Source organism: Dendrobates tinctorius, unplaced genomic scaffold (genome assembly GCF_039654945.1).
Source record: "Dendrobates tinctorius isolate UK_male_01 unplaced genomic scaffold, ASM3965494v1 ptg000175l, whole genome shotgun sequence".
Lineage (NCBI taxonomy): Eukaryota > Metazoa > Chordata > Amphibia > Anura > Dendrobatidae > Dendrobates > Dendrobates tinctorius.
This window is the reverse complement of record NW_027361842.1, coordinates 10464840-10477844: the sequence shown is the minus strand read 5'-3', so window position 1 is coordinate 10477844 and position 13005 is coordinate 10464840. Positions and strand designations below refer to the sequence as shown.

Below are 13005 nucleotides of genomic sequence, written 5' to 3'. Positions count from 1 at the left end.
TTATTTACAAGGTATATCTATAGTTCCTTGCCTTTTTGTCTAATAGTTAAATGAGAACAATAGATATGCCTTGCACTCAACACCATCCTCTATAGCCATGGTTTTCAAAATGTAGTCCTAAATGTCAACCAACAGTTTACTTTTTTTTTTTTAATTTTTTTTTAACTCAAATTTAATTACTAAGAACATGCTATGTTGGTTTGCTTTGAATACTGTAGTTGGGAAACCCTGCTCAATTCAGTGTGTGCAATACACCAGATATCTCGATTACTGACGTTTCTTCTGTCAGTCTTGGAGATATGTTTTGTCAACGAAACCAAACTACATGACTTGTCTTTTTCACAGCAGTGTCGACATTCTAGTAATATTGCACAGACAGACTGGATCCAGCAGGGTTCCCCTACTCCAGTCCTCAAGGTCCACCACCAGATCATGTTGTAATGAAATCCATAGCTCCATTGATAACGGTTTCACAAGAGCCCAAAAAAAGAGGATTCCTTGCAACATGATCTGGTGGTGGACCTTGAGGACTGGAGCTGGGGAACCCTGCTGGATCGAGTATGTGCAATATTACTAGAATGTAGAGACTGTTGTTGAAAAGGCAAGTCATGTAGATTTGGTTTGTTGACATCACACATATCTCCAAGACTGACACAAGAAACATGTCTCACACAAGAAACCGTAATGGAGATATGTTGTTGCAAAAACGCTAAGTGTACGGCGCAGTGTGTGTATAGTGCAGTGTCTGTAGTTAGTAATAGACACAGTAACCATTCCAAATTTTTTGAAAGCACAAGAGCACATTTATTTTGTAACAAAAAGAACCAAAAAAAAATTTATTATGAATGACGTTTGGGGGAAGATTGGGATACTTTGGGTGTGTGGAGAGACGAGGAACGACTGGAGGTAGAGGAAGGGGTTCTAGGACAAGGGGCGACAAAAGTACTGGGGGAAGGGAGCTCTGGAATGGACATTGAGCCAGCTTGAGACACATTAGGAGGAGAGGGTGGATGGACAAACAAAGTTTTTTTTTTTCTTCTTCTTTGGCGCAGGAATATCCTGCCCGGACTGACTTGCAGCCTGTGACCGCCTTACTTTTGTTGACCGCCTGGTGTCGGTGGACTGTGGCGTTGCCCTGTAAAATAGGGAATGCGAATCACCCCTTTGCTGCTCTGTGGTGGTGGTGGCGGTGCTGCTAGAAGTGGCGGTGCTCCTAGGAGAGAAATTTGGGTCGGTGCTGTGAGCAGGAGGCTGCCTGTCTGGGATCTCATCCAAAGTTCTTGGGGGACTCGGAGGAGGAGAATTGGTGGCGGTAGCACCTGCTCCCCCCTCCCTGTCTTGCTCTACACAAGAAGAAATGCGCAGAGCAAGACAGGGAGGGGGGAGCAGGTGAATAAGCCCCGCCCAGCGGACCGGACAGCGGCAGTTTACATACATCTGAACCGATATAAAAAAAGGTATTTATGCATGAAAGGTGCGGGGTCAGGGGGAAGCAAAAGTACTAAGAGAATCCTTATGTGACACACAATTGAATGATATCATTATATGATATCTCAAAAAAGGGGTGACAGATTCCCTTTAAGAACGGTTCATCCATACTGGGGGCTTCAGGATCCACCTTACCAGGTAAGAAATTAGCTTGCTTTTACAAAGTCATACAACTGAAGACAGCCAGCATTTTATTGAAACTATTGGGAGACATAGCTACTTCATGCCAGAAACAGCGCCACACCTGTCCATCGTTGTGTCTGGTATTGCAGCTCAGCTTCAGTGACAGGAATGGGGTCGTGATGAAACACCTCACACAAACCTGTGGACAAATGATTTTTGACAGAAAGCAGACATGTTTTTCTATACCTGGACCATCCCTTTAAGGCTTCATTCAAATAGGTTATTGCATTAAAACTCCCATAGAAGTGAATGGAGAAGTGGAATTAGCGCTGAGGGATAAAAAAAAAAATGGAGTAGTGATAACGTTACACTAATGTTCCCATGGACCCATACCAATGAGAGGAGATGTAGTAACACATGTGGACTAAGGCTCCCATAGAAGTGAATGGATGCATGGTCACATGTGCACTAATGCTACCCTGGATCGATAGAAGTTAATGGATGGTAGGCAGACAAGTACACTGACGCTGCCATAGATTCATGAAAGTGAAAACCATGATCACAAACTATGGCCCCGTAGAAGAGAATGGAGCTGTAGTTACACATGCACTAACACTCTCATGGACCCATAGAAGTCAATGGAGCTCTGGACACACATGCACTAACGTTGCTATGGACCTATAGAAGGGAATGGAGCTGTGGTCACACATGCACTAATGCTGCCATAGACCCATAGAAGTGAATGGAGCTGCAGTCACATATTCCCTAACGCAATCACTCACCCAATAGAAGTGAATGCACAATTGTAATGATTATAAAATAGTGCAGAAAAAAACGCACTCTGGCATCTTATGAAACGTTTAGAAGCTGCCGATCCAACGTGTCTGTAATTTCTCTCTATCCTTTTGAACAATGATGGGATCTGGGTTCGAATCGTCACATTTATTTGGATGCATTTCATGCTGCGGGAAACCATCAGCAAGTGACATTTAGGAAGTGGAGACGTGGCTTTCAGTCTCCGGCACACCAGCCGGCTGCACTACGAGTATACGAGATGCTACACTGAGCTTGTGATGCTAAACAGGGACAACACTAACTAAACAGTCATATGGCATGATAGCCTTTACTACACCAAATCATGCGGCACGGCCATATGTGTCTTCTGTAGAAAGCCAAGCTCCGGTGCAATCTGTCAGCCCACACTGAAGTCTCACATTCACCGACTTGTTATTTACAGTCTCCAAATGGCACGAGATCCTTTCAACTCCAGTGATAATGATGAATAAGTGGTGAGGATGGAAAATAAGCGGTGACACATGTCATGAAGAGCTTTTCAGGGGTTATTTGCTTTTTCATAAATGGGTGTTGCTGGACAGAACTTGGAAAAACTTGCACTTTTGCAATTTACTGCATATTATAATTTTCAACCGTTACTGAGATATTAACAGTTTTTTTCTCGTTTACAGTGTGTTGCCTAGGAGACCGACCACCGTCTAGTGATTGGAACATCAACAGAGCTTATAGCCTCTTTTCTATTGAGCTGACAGGCCCCATATTGAAGCTGCCCAGGATCACTAGAGTGCTGTTACCTCCTAATCCTGGCCAGCTTCAGCTAAGAACCTACAAGCCAGACAGTGGTCGGTCTCCTAGGCAACAAGTCGCAAACAAAACAAAAGTTTTAATATCACAAGAACAGCTGAAATCCTTAATAAGCAAAAGTGCTTGTTTTTACATGCTCTGAGAATATGCATAAGAAAATGGGAAATAACCCTTAAAAGATGGACTTAATTAATTTGGCACCCCCACCCTCACACATCACACTTTTCTACACTTCTAAAAAAAACTAAATAAATAAATAAAACCTTTTATAAAGGTGGTCAAATCTAAGTATAGATGTCCTATGTCTGACTTTTACAGTTTACCGCCCTACCGATTCGTATTTTTGGTGCAATTTTTGTGGTTTTCAAATGTACTCACTCAAAGGAAACCAGATCCTAATGAGAACAACTACCCTAAATCTGCTCTGACATTATAAATTGGAATACCGACAAAGCTGTTACTTTTTGTTATACCCCTAAATGAATACCCAGACAAAGCACTGCTTACAAATGGGCTCACCACTCAGAGGTTTCGCCATACTGGTAACTCAGAGGCTCTGTAGAAGTAACATGGTACCAAAACCAAATGGTGGTCCTTCAGTTCTGAGTCTGGCAGTGTGCTCAAGCTGCAAACAGCACCTCCACACATAGCACTGCTGACCCAAAAACAGTGTCTCCAGTGGCACAATCTGGCCACACAACATATGGGGCACTGAAATGGGATATTGCATTTTCATTTTGCACTGACTGCCTTGCATTAGTTTATGGAAAACTTCTATGGGGTCAAAATGGCCAATACATGGCTACATTAATGCCTTTAGCGGTGTAATTTCAAAAACAGGGTTACTTTTCAGTAGTTCCTGAAGGTTGACAATTTGGATAAGTGGAATGATTCTGCTGCTAGTCTGAACTGAGAAGTCTCTGATGCAGCAGTAGCATCGGAGGAGAGCATGAGCCAGGCAGATTTAGATCAATGCACATCAGAGGTGGTCGGTAACCTAAACTCTTGTGGAGATGCCCTCAGCAAATAAACAGATGACTATGCAACATACACAGAGTATAGAAAGCTAATGGAAACAGCAGATACAAGGCAGGATCGACCCCGGCACGAGTCTCCAGAAGAACGTGCATCAGGGGGCTGACACTATTCTAATTAGACAAGAAAACAGTTATATTGAAGTTCCATTACTGTTTGCATAGGTCTTACATTTTTATACAATCCGTTTATAGATCTATTCTAATTGCATTCTTCATTTGTTTTTTACAAATAAATTCAAATTTCAACCATTATTGATGTTGCGCTATCCCACTTAATTGCTGTGAAACACCTGAAAAGTTAAGGGAGTGATTTCGAAAATCATGTGTTGTTAGTTTTCTGTACATACAGAATTAAGCATGTGTGCCAATACAACTTATTCCTAAAACCGAGCTGATTTTCAGCTTTCATCCCTCCTACTTATGCCTCCAAGGGCTCTCTATCCCCTGTGTTGCTACCGGATCCGGCCTAGTAGTTTTAATACTCTGTTGAGCATGCTCAGATGCACCTAATAACCCAGTCAAATTCTTGAAAACAGATGAACCTATAACCCTTTCAAATAAAAAATCCACCTGACATCCTAATTGCCTTAGCAGTCATTTGTACTGTGCAGGCAGGGGAGAGCATGATCATGTTCTGAAGATCCCGATTAACCGCCAATGAAAAGTGGAGTTTGTCAATAGTTTTAGAGAATAATGCTCAAATAGTTGGTCACAGTCACCACGCAAAATTATAAATGGTCACCTCTACATAGAAATATAAATAGTTCATTGTGAGATCTATCTACATCCAGAAGCATGCAGGAGAGCAGAGGGAAGGTGCTGCAGCACAGAGGAGAAGCAGGGTGCTGCTGAGAAATGTAGTTTTAGCAGTTAAAAGTAGAACCGCTCCTTCAGCTCCAAGAAGCTACAAGCACAGAGGGGCAAAAGGAGATGAAAAAAGGACAAAAATTGCTGCATCCTAACCAAAAACATGAACATTTTCATAAATGAGTCTGAAGTAAAAGTAGACATATACTGTAAATATTAAGTGGTTAAGTGTTATTAATTCACTATTTAGTGTGATATGACAATGTGTTTTCAGGTTTGAAAAATGCAATTTTTTGAAAATTTGGGTGAATTTAATCAACCTAAATTTACCACTAACATAAAGTACAATGCGTCACAAAACAATAATAATAGAATCAGCAAGACATGTAGAAGCATTCCAAAGTTATAACCACAAAGGGGCACGTGATAGATTTGCTTAGGGATTATCTATGTTGGGAAGGAATTAATGGGGGGGCCACAGTTGCCAACTACCTCCCGGAATTATTATGTAGCGGTGGTCAAGCACTCTGCTTGGCTTCTTCTTTAATCCCTTTGAGTCTACATGGTATTGTTTTTGAGATCTTGGGGGTTCCAAGTGGTCACTTCCAGACTCAAAGTTTTCAAGTTTTTCATGGATACATGATAAAAAAAAATATTTTGAATGTCACTTTACCATTGCTTCTACAGTTTTCACAAAATCCAGGGTGGCCATTGTCTCCCACCAGAACTCCAACAAGCAATCATGCTGGTTGATGCCATTGCTGTCCTATTGTAGGACTCTGCGTAAAAGCAATATGAGGTATAATGTGTCTGAACCACTGCATAGCAATGAGACAAGAACATTTTGGGTGAGAACTGCAAAATCTGCATAGCATGAAGATTAGTGTTAGGTTCCTGCCCAATAATGTCACAGCCCGTGGCACAAACGCTGCTGTAGAGAGCGCAGCCTGCAGCCTGTCCGGTGCTTGTAATGAACCTTTGCATCCTATTTACCAAATCAAATGATAACACATCTCACTACAACTTCTGACAGATCTGATCTGCTCACAATGTCCTATGTGATGCCAGAGCAAAGAATCTTGGGCCACTCAAGAGAATAAATAAAGGGAGTCCTCAGAAAGTCCCAGCCTGGAGCGCAACTCGTTCTAGAGGACCCGAACTATAGCCGTAGAGTTGCTCCCTCCATGACCGGTAGAACAAGACTCATCCCCCCTCCAAGTTATTCAATAGAAAGTACGGTAGATATCCAAACATAATTCATACAATCAACTGTTGATCATGAAAAACCCACAAATCCCAAAAAATCTCACCTCAGGTGTAACATCTCGTGGAGCAAAGCCAGTTCCTCCTGTCGTCAGAATCAAATTAAGTTCTTTCTCATCGCACCAGTCTATTAATGATTCCTGGAAATAAAGACATCAATGTCAGGAAGGAAGGGCATTTTACGGAGATTGTTATGTATGTTTTGGGTGAGGGATGGTGACGTAACTATTCTGCTTGATGCTGTTAGCGTGAGTTTTAGGTTTTATTTTTTATGAAGAATTTTGTCAATTTGAGGGGAAAAAAAATAGAACATCTGGAAAAAAATTTGTGAAAAATTACTAATCAAAAATATTAATCCCAGTAGTAACACAACATAATAAATGAGTCCTGTTACTGTAATTATGGACTTTATCCAATTGCTCATCCATGACCACTCTGATTGGAAATCATTTTATCACATAGCACATAAAATCTGTCAGATAATGTTCATCTGTAAGCCTGAAGAGGCTGATGTATTTATTGTGATAATCCATGTCATGTATGTGTCATGTCATGTCAAGTCTTCTATAATGTTTGCACTCAATCTTCAACCACCTAGCCTAATTGACAGCTCCCTCAGTGCCCCTCCCTCCTTCTACTAAATCTCCAACCACCTAGGCGGATTAGCAGCTCCTCAGTGCCCCTCATCCCCTCCTGCTGCTGAATCTCCACCCACCTAGCCTGAGAGACAGCTCCTCAGTGCCCCTCATTCACTCCTGCTGCTGAATCTCCACCCACCTAGCCAGAGTGACAGCTACTCAGTGCCCCTCATTCCCTCCTGCTGTTCAATCTCCGCCAACATACCCTGATCGACAGCTCCTCAGTGCCCCTCATTCCTTCCTGCTGCTGAATCTCCACCCACCTAGCCCGAGTGACAGCTCCTCAGTGCCCCTCATTGCCTCCTGCTGCTCAATCTCCGCCAACATACCCTGATTGACAGCTCCTCAGTGCCCCTCATCCCCTCCTGCTACTGAATCTCCACTCACCTAGCTTGAGTGTCAGCTCGTCAGTGCTCCTCATCCCCTCCTGCTGCTAAATCTCCACCCACCTAGCCTGAGGGACAGCTGCTCAATGCCCCTCATTCCCTCCTGCTGTTGAATCTCCACCCACCTAGCCTGAGTGACAGCTCCTCAGTGCCCCTCATTCCCTCCTGCTACTCAGTCTCCACCAACATACCTTGATTGACAGCTCCTCAGTGCCACTCATTCCCTCCTGCTGCTCAATCTCCGCCAACATACCCTGATTGACAGCTCCTCAGTGCCCCTCATTCCCTCCTGCTGCTCAGTCTCCGCCAACATACCCTAAATGACAGCTCCTCAGTGCCCCTCATTCCTTCCTGCTGCTGAATCTCCACCCACCTAGCCTGAGTGACAGCTCCTCAGTGCCCCTCATTCCCTCCTGCTGCTCAATCTCCGCCAACATACCCTGATTGACAGCTCCTCAGTGCCCCTCATCCCCTCCTGCTAATGAATCTCCACTCACCTCGCCTGAGTGTCAGCTCCTCAGTGCCCCTCATCCCCTCCTGCTACTTAATCTCTACTCACCTAGCTTGAGTGTCAGCTCGTCAGTGCTCCTCATCCCCTCCTGCTGCTGAATCTCCACCCACCTAGCCTGAGGGACAGCTGCTCAGTGCCCCTCATTCCCTCCTGCTGTTGAATCTCCACCCACCTAGCCTGAGTGACAGCTCCTCAGTGCCCATCATTCCCTCCTGCTACTCAATCTCCACCAACATACCCTGATTGACAGCTCCTCAGTGCCCCTCATTCCCTCCTGCTGCTCAATCTCCGCCAACATACCCTGATTGACAGGTCCTCAGTGCTCCTCATTCCCTCCTGCTGCTCAATCTCCGCCAACATACCCTGAATGACAGCTCCTCAGTGCCCCTCATTCCCTCCTGCTGCTCAATCTCTGCCAACATACCCTGATTGACAGCTCCTCAGTGCCTCTCATTCCCTCCTGCTGCTGAATCTCCACCCACCTAGACTGAGTGACAGCTCCTTAGTGACTCTCATTCCCTCCTGCTGATAAATCTCCACCAACATACCCTGATTGACAGCTCCTCAGTGCCCCTCATTCACTCCTGCTGCTCAATCTCCGCCAACATACCCTGATTGACAGCTCCTCAGTGCCCCTCATTCCCTCCTGCTGCTGAATTTCCACCCACCTAGCCTGAGTGACAGCTCCTCAGTGCCCCTCATTCCCTCGTGCTGCTGAATCTCCACCCACCTAGCCTGAGTGACAGCTCCTCAGTGCCCCTCATTCCCTCCTGCTGCTCAATTTCTGTCAACATACCCTGATTGACAGCTCCTCAGTGCCCCTCATTCCCTCCTGCTGCTGAATCTCCACCCACCTAGCCTGAGTGACAGCTCCTCAGTGCCCCTCATTGCCTCCTGCTGATTAATCTCCTCCCACCAAGCCTGATTGACAGCTCATCAGTGCCTCTCCTCTCCAGCTGAATTTCCAACCTAGCGTGAGTGACAATTCATCAACGTCCGTCCTTCCTGCTGCTGAAACCTCCCTCTGCTCAGTACAAGCTGTGGCTGTAAGGTGGAGACTGAATACACTTGGACTCATTTACCTTCCCTCTTTAACTGGACTCATGAAATAATAATTTTGACATATCAGGATTATAAAACCATTGTGACATGGAAAGTCAACACAACTACACTTGCCAAGACGGGTCCAAGAGATCATCTAATAATGTCTGTCTGTCATTACAACCGATTTGGCTGATAACACGATATCCGGCTGCACTGCTGTAATGAAGAATCCTTAGGACCAAGACGAGATGAACATTTTTTATTTCCACGATGCGTTTCACCACTGGACTCACATCTTTATCAAGAGAAACAACCAACTGCTGAGTAAGTGTTGAAGGGCAGTGGGAGGTGTGACTGACTGAAGAAACGCCCTCAAGAAAATATGAAAAAGAGGCAGGAGTAGAGGGACGGTGAGGAAAGGGGAAGGAGACGACACTAAAAAGTGGACTTATAGGATTGCAATGAGGATTGGGGAAAAAAAAATCAAATAAGGAAAAAAGAAAGGCAAGAGGACGATCGTCAAGAAACAAATGAAATCAGCAGAGAGATGAGGTGAAAATAGATGGTAAATGAATTGATTGAGCCATTGGGAGGAAGAGGGAGAATAGACATCTGGAAAGTGGGGATGAGAGGTAAGAGGACATGCCGCAGAGACGGGGATAAGGGAAGAGGGAGTCGGTGATAATTGCTGTAGAGAAAGACAGCGTGGAGTGCCAGAGACAAGCGGTGAAATAAGTAATGGGAGACGTCTGGAGACAATCGAGTTATAGCCAAGGACCGCAGTGGATATTTGGACAATGTAGTGGAGAAGATCGATATCAATGAAAATAATATGGACGATTTAAAATAGAAAGAAAAAAAACATGAAATAATTAAAAAAAATTATGAAGGTGAAATTCGTAAGAGGAAATGAAAAAGTGGATCTTTATTTCGAGAAGAGGTTTTGTGTGTGAAGGAACTCAATAAAAAGAAGTGAAGGATGGAATTTGTGAGAAGAAGTGGAACCGTAACTAATAGAGGATTTTTCTCAAACTGAGTTTTGTAATAGGGTTGTGAGGTGTCAAAGTGGGGTGAGGGTGATGACCCAAGTGAATAAATATTAGACAGTGAAGGAAATACAAAGACTGGGGGGTGCTGATACGTAGATGCTGATACAGTTGGTGACGCTCCCTCTCCATCTGATGTCTTATGAAGCAGGCAAGATGACGTCACTTCATCGCGCGCCTCGCTGTGCCAGGCAGTGGAGCTGCTGAGACTGGAGCATCGGGGGAGTAGGGAGAGGTGAGCATTAATTTTTTTTTAAAATCACTGAGTATGTGGTGGCAATAATACTGCAGTACTATAGGGGCAGCATTATACTACATACGGGGCTGCATTATAAACTATGGGGGGCTTGATTTTACTATATAGGGGCCTGAATTATACTATATAGGTGGCTTCACTATACTCTATAGGGCTGCATTTTACTATATTGGGACTGCATTATACTCTATTGAGGACTATAGGCTGTGTATTATACTGTATGTAATATATGGGGGCTGCATTATACTGTATGGAAAACTATGGAGTGTATTATACTGTATGGAGGACTATGGGGAGTGCATTACACTGTATCGAGGGCTATGGGGAGTACGTTATACTGTATGGAGGACTATGGGCAGTGCATTATACTATATTAAGGACTATGGGGTGCATTATACTTTGGGGAGTGCATTGTACTACATTTAGGACTTTGGGGGTGCATTATATGACATGGAGGACTATAGGATGTATCATACTGTATGGAGGACTATGGAAAGTGCATTATACTATATGGAGGACTATGGGGAGTGCATTATGCTATATCGAGGAATATGGGGAACATTATACTATATGAATGACTATGGGGTATGCATTATACTATGTGGAGGACTATGGGGTGCATTATAATAAACAGGCAAAATGCTGCCTATTCATCAAGTGATTGGATTGTTTACAAAAGTTACTGTCCTCCGCAGCATATTGCCTGGTGAAAATTACAGATAAATTTTTGAAAAAAATGATTGTCACATCCACACATAAACTAAGTATGAACAGGTGCTTACCTAGAGTCACCAACTCATATACAATCAAACAAATAAGGCAGCACTCTGTAGCGCCATAGCATGCAAATATGAAATATGAAAATTGAATTGCATTACTGAACTAGAAATATGAAAAACTGAGAATGCTTAGTGCATAAATTGGCCAATTCATGTATACCTGAAAGCCACGTTAAAGTGATTCTCGTTTCCAGGACCTAACCTAATGCCAATCTTCTCACACTAAAGTCTTCATCTGTATGGGAACCTAATGTGAATCCTCTCTTGGACTGAAATCTATATCTCTGTGGAGGGATAGGGCCCTGCTGTGATTAAAAACGCCTGAGGCTAAGGGGCAGAGTGCTCAGTCAGAAGGCTAATGAATACAAATTTCAAAAAACTGACCGTCAGTTTGGATGGTGAGTGCACCATATTGAAGGAAGGATGGGGTCATATATCATGAGATTCTGGTCAACAACCTCCTTCCCTTAGTATGAGCATTGAAGATCATTCGTGGCTGCATCTTCCAGCATGTCAATGTGTAATTTGAGTGGTGGAACCATTGTGCCGTGGTCTGAGGAGAGCCTGGAGGGGCATGACTAGGTGAGCATCGGATTCTTCACTAGAGCCCTTGATGGTGGGGTTAAGCTTGGCTCCCAAAGGACACCAGGTGCTATTACAGGACAGACCGCAGACGCACAGCAGCTGACCCCCAGGGGAACGTTCAAGCTGGAACGGTCAAGTAGGAGAGTACAACCAATATACAGACTGGCATGGCAGATGCAAGCGGGTCCAGCTGATATACAGATTGGCAGAACAGGTGCAGGAGGGTTCGCTGATATACAGGTTGGCACACCAAGTGCAGGTGGGTCTGGTTGATATACAGACCGGCACGGCAGGTGCAGGCGGGTCCGGCTGATATACAAACCGGCATGGCAGGTGCAGGCAAGTCCGGATGATATACAGACGGGCATGGCAGGTGCTGGTGGACCCGGCTGATATACAGTCTGGCACAGCAAGTGCTGGCAGGTCTGGTTGATATACAAACTGTCACTGCAGGTGCAGGTGGGTCGGCTGATATACAGACCGGCACGGCAGGTGCAGGCGGGTCCAGATGATATACAGACTGCCACAGGAGGTGCCGGCAGGTCCGGCTGATATACAGATTGGCAAGGCAGGTGCAGGTGGGTCCGGCTGATATACAGACTGGCACAACAGGTGCAGGTGGGTCTGGCTGATACACAGACTGGCACAGCAGGTGCAGGCGGGTCTGGCTAATATACAGATTGGTACAGCAGGTGCAGGCGGGTCCGGCTAACACACAGATTGGCACGGAAAGTGCAGGCAGGCCCGGCAAATATACAGACTGGCACTGCAGGTTCAGGTGGGTCAGGCTGATATACAGACTTACAAGGCACGTACTAGCAAGGAGGATAGGGATGGACAGAAACTAGACGATACTAGAGTACAGGGACCTGAGAACTAGTAAGCGTGTAAGGAACAAACTAAAAACGTTGCACAGGCACCTCCATGCAGATGGAGGTGCCTTAAATAATAGGTGTCTCCCATCCATTGGCTGGTGACACTTTAAGATGGTGCGTGCGCTCCCTTTAAGAAGGAGGGAGTGTGCGTGCCCCTAAGCACAGTGCCCGAGGATCTAGGAGCATTGTGCGGATCCCGGGCAGCAGCCGGAGTGGAAGGAGGAGGTGCAAGACAGGGGCTGCTTCAGTGAGTGAGTCGACGTTCCTGCCAGGAGAGAGGGGCATCGTGCAGGGACGCCGGTGCTACACAATGACTCAAAACACACAGCCAGCGCAACTAGGGAGTGGCTCCATAAGAAGCATTTCAAGGTCCTGGAGTGCCTAGCCAGTCTCCAGACCTGAACCCAACAGAAAATCTTTGGAGGAAGCTGAAACTCAATGTTTCAAAGCGACAGCCCCAAAACCTGAAAGATCTGGAGAAGATCTGTATGGAGGAGGGGGGTCAAAATCTCTGCTACAGTGTGTGCAAACTTGGTCAAGAACTACAGGAAACATCTGACCTCTTTAA

The 13005-nt window shown here is 45.0% G+C and overlaps 1 protein-coding gene across 30 annotated transcripts in view; it reads right to left on the bottom strand.

The window, feature by feature from the left end:
- Positions 1-13005, bottom strand: part of GPHN (gephyrin) — a 663734-nt gene that overhangs the window by 457896 nt on the left and 192833 nt on the right. For all 30 annotated transcript variants that reach the window (XM_073551368.1, XM_073551372.1, XM_073551370.1 and 27 more), the window contains exon 4: positions 6365-6457. In XM_073551368.1, the coding sequence (XP_073407469.1) occupies positions 6365-6457 (93 nt within the window). The remainder of the gene's footprint in view (positions 1-6364; positions 6458-13005) is intronic.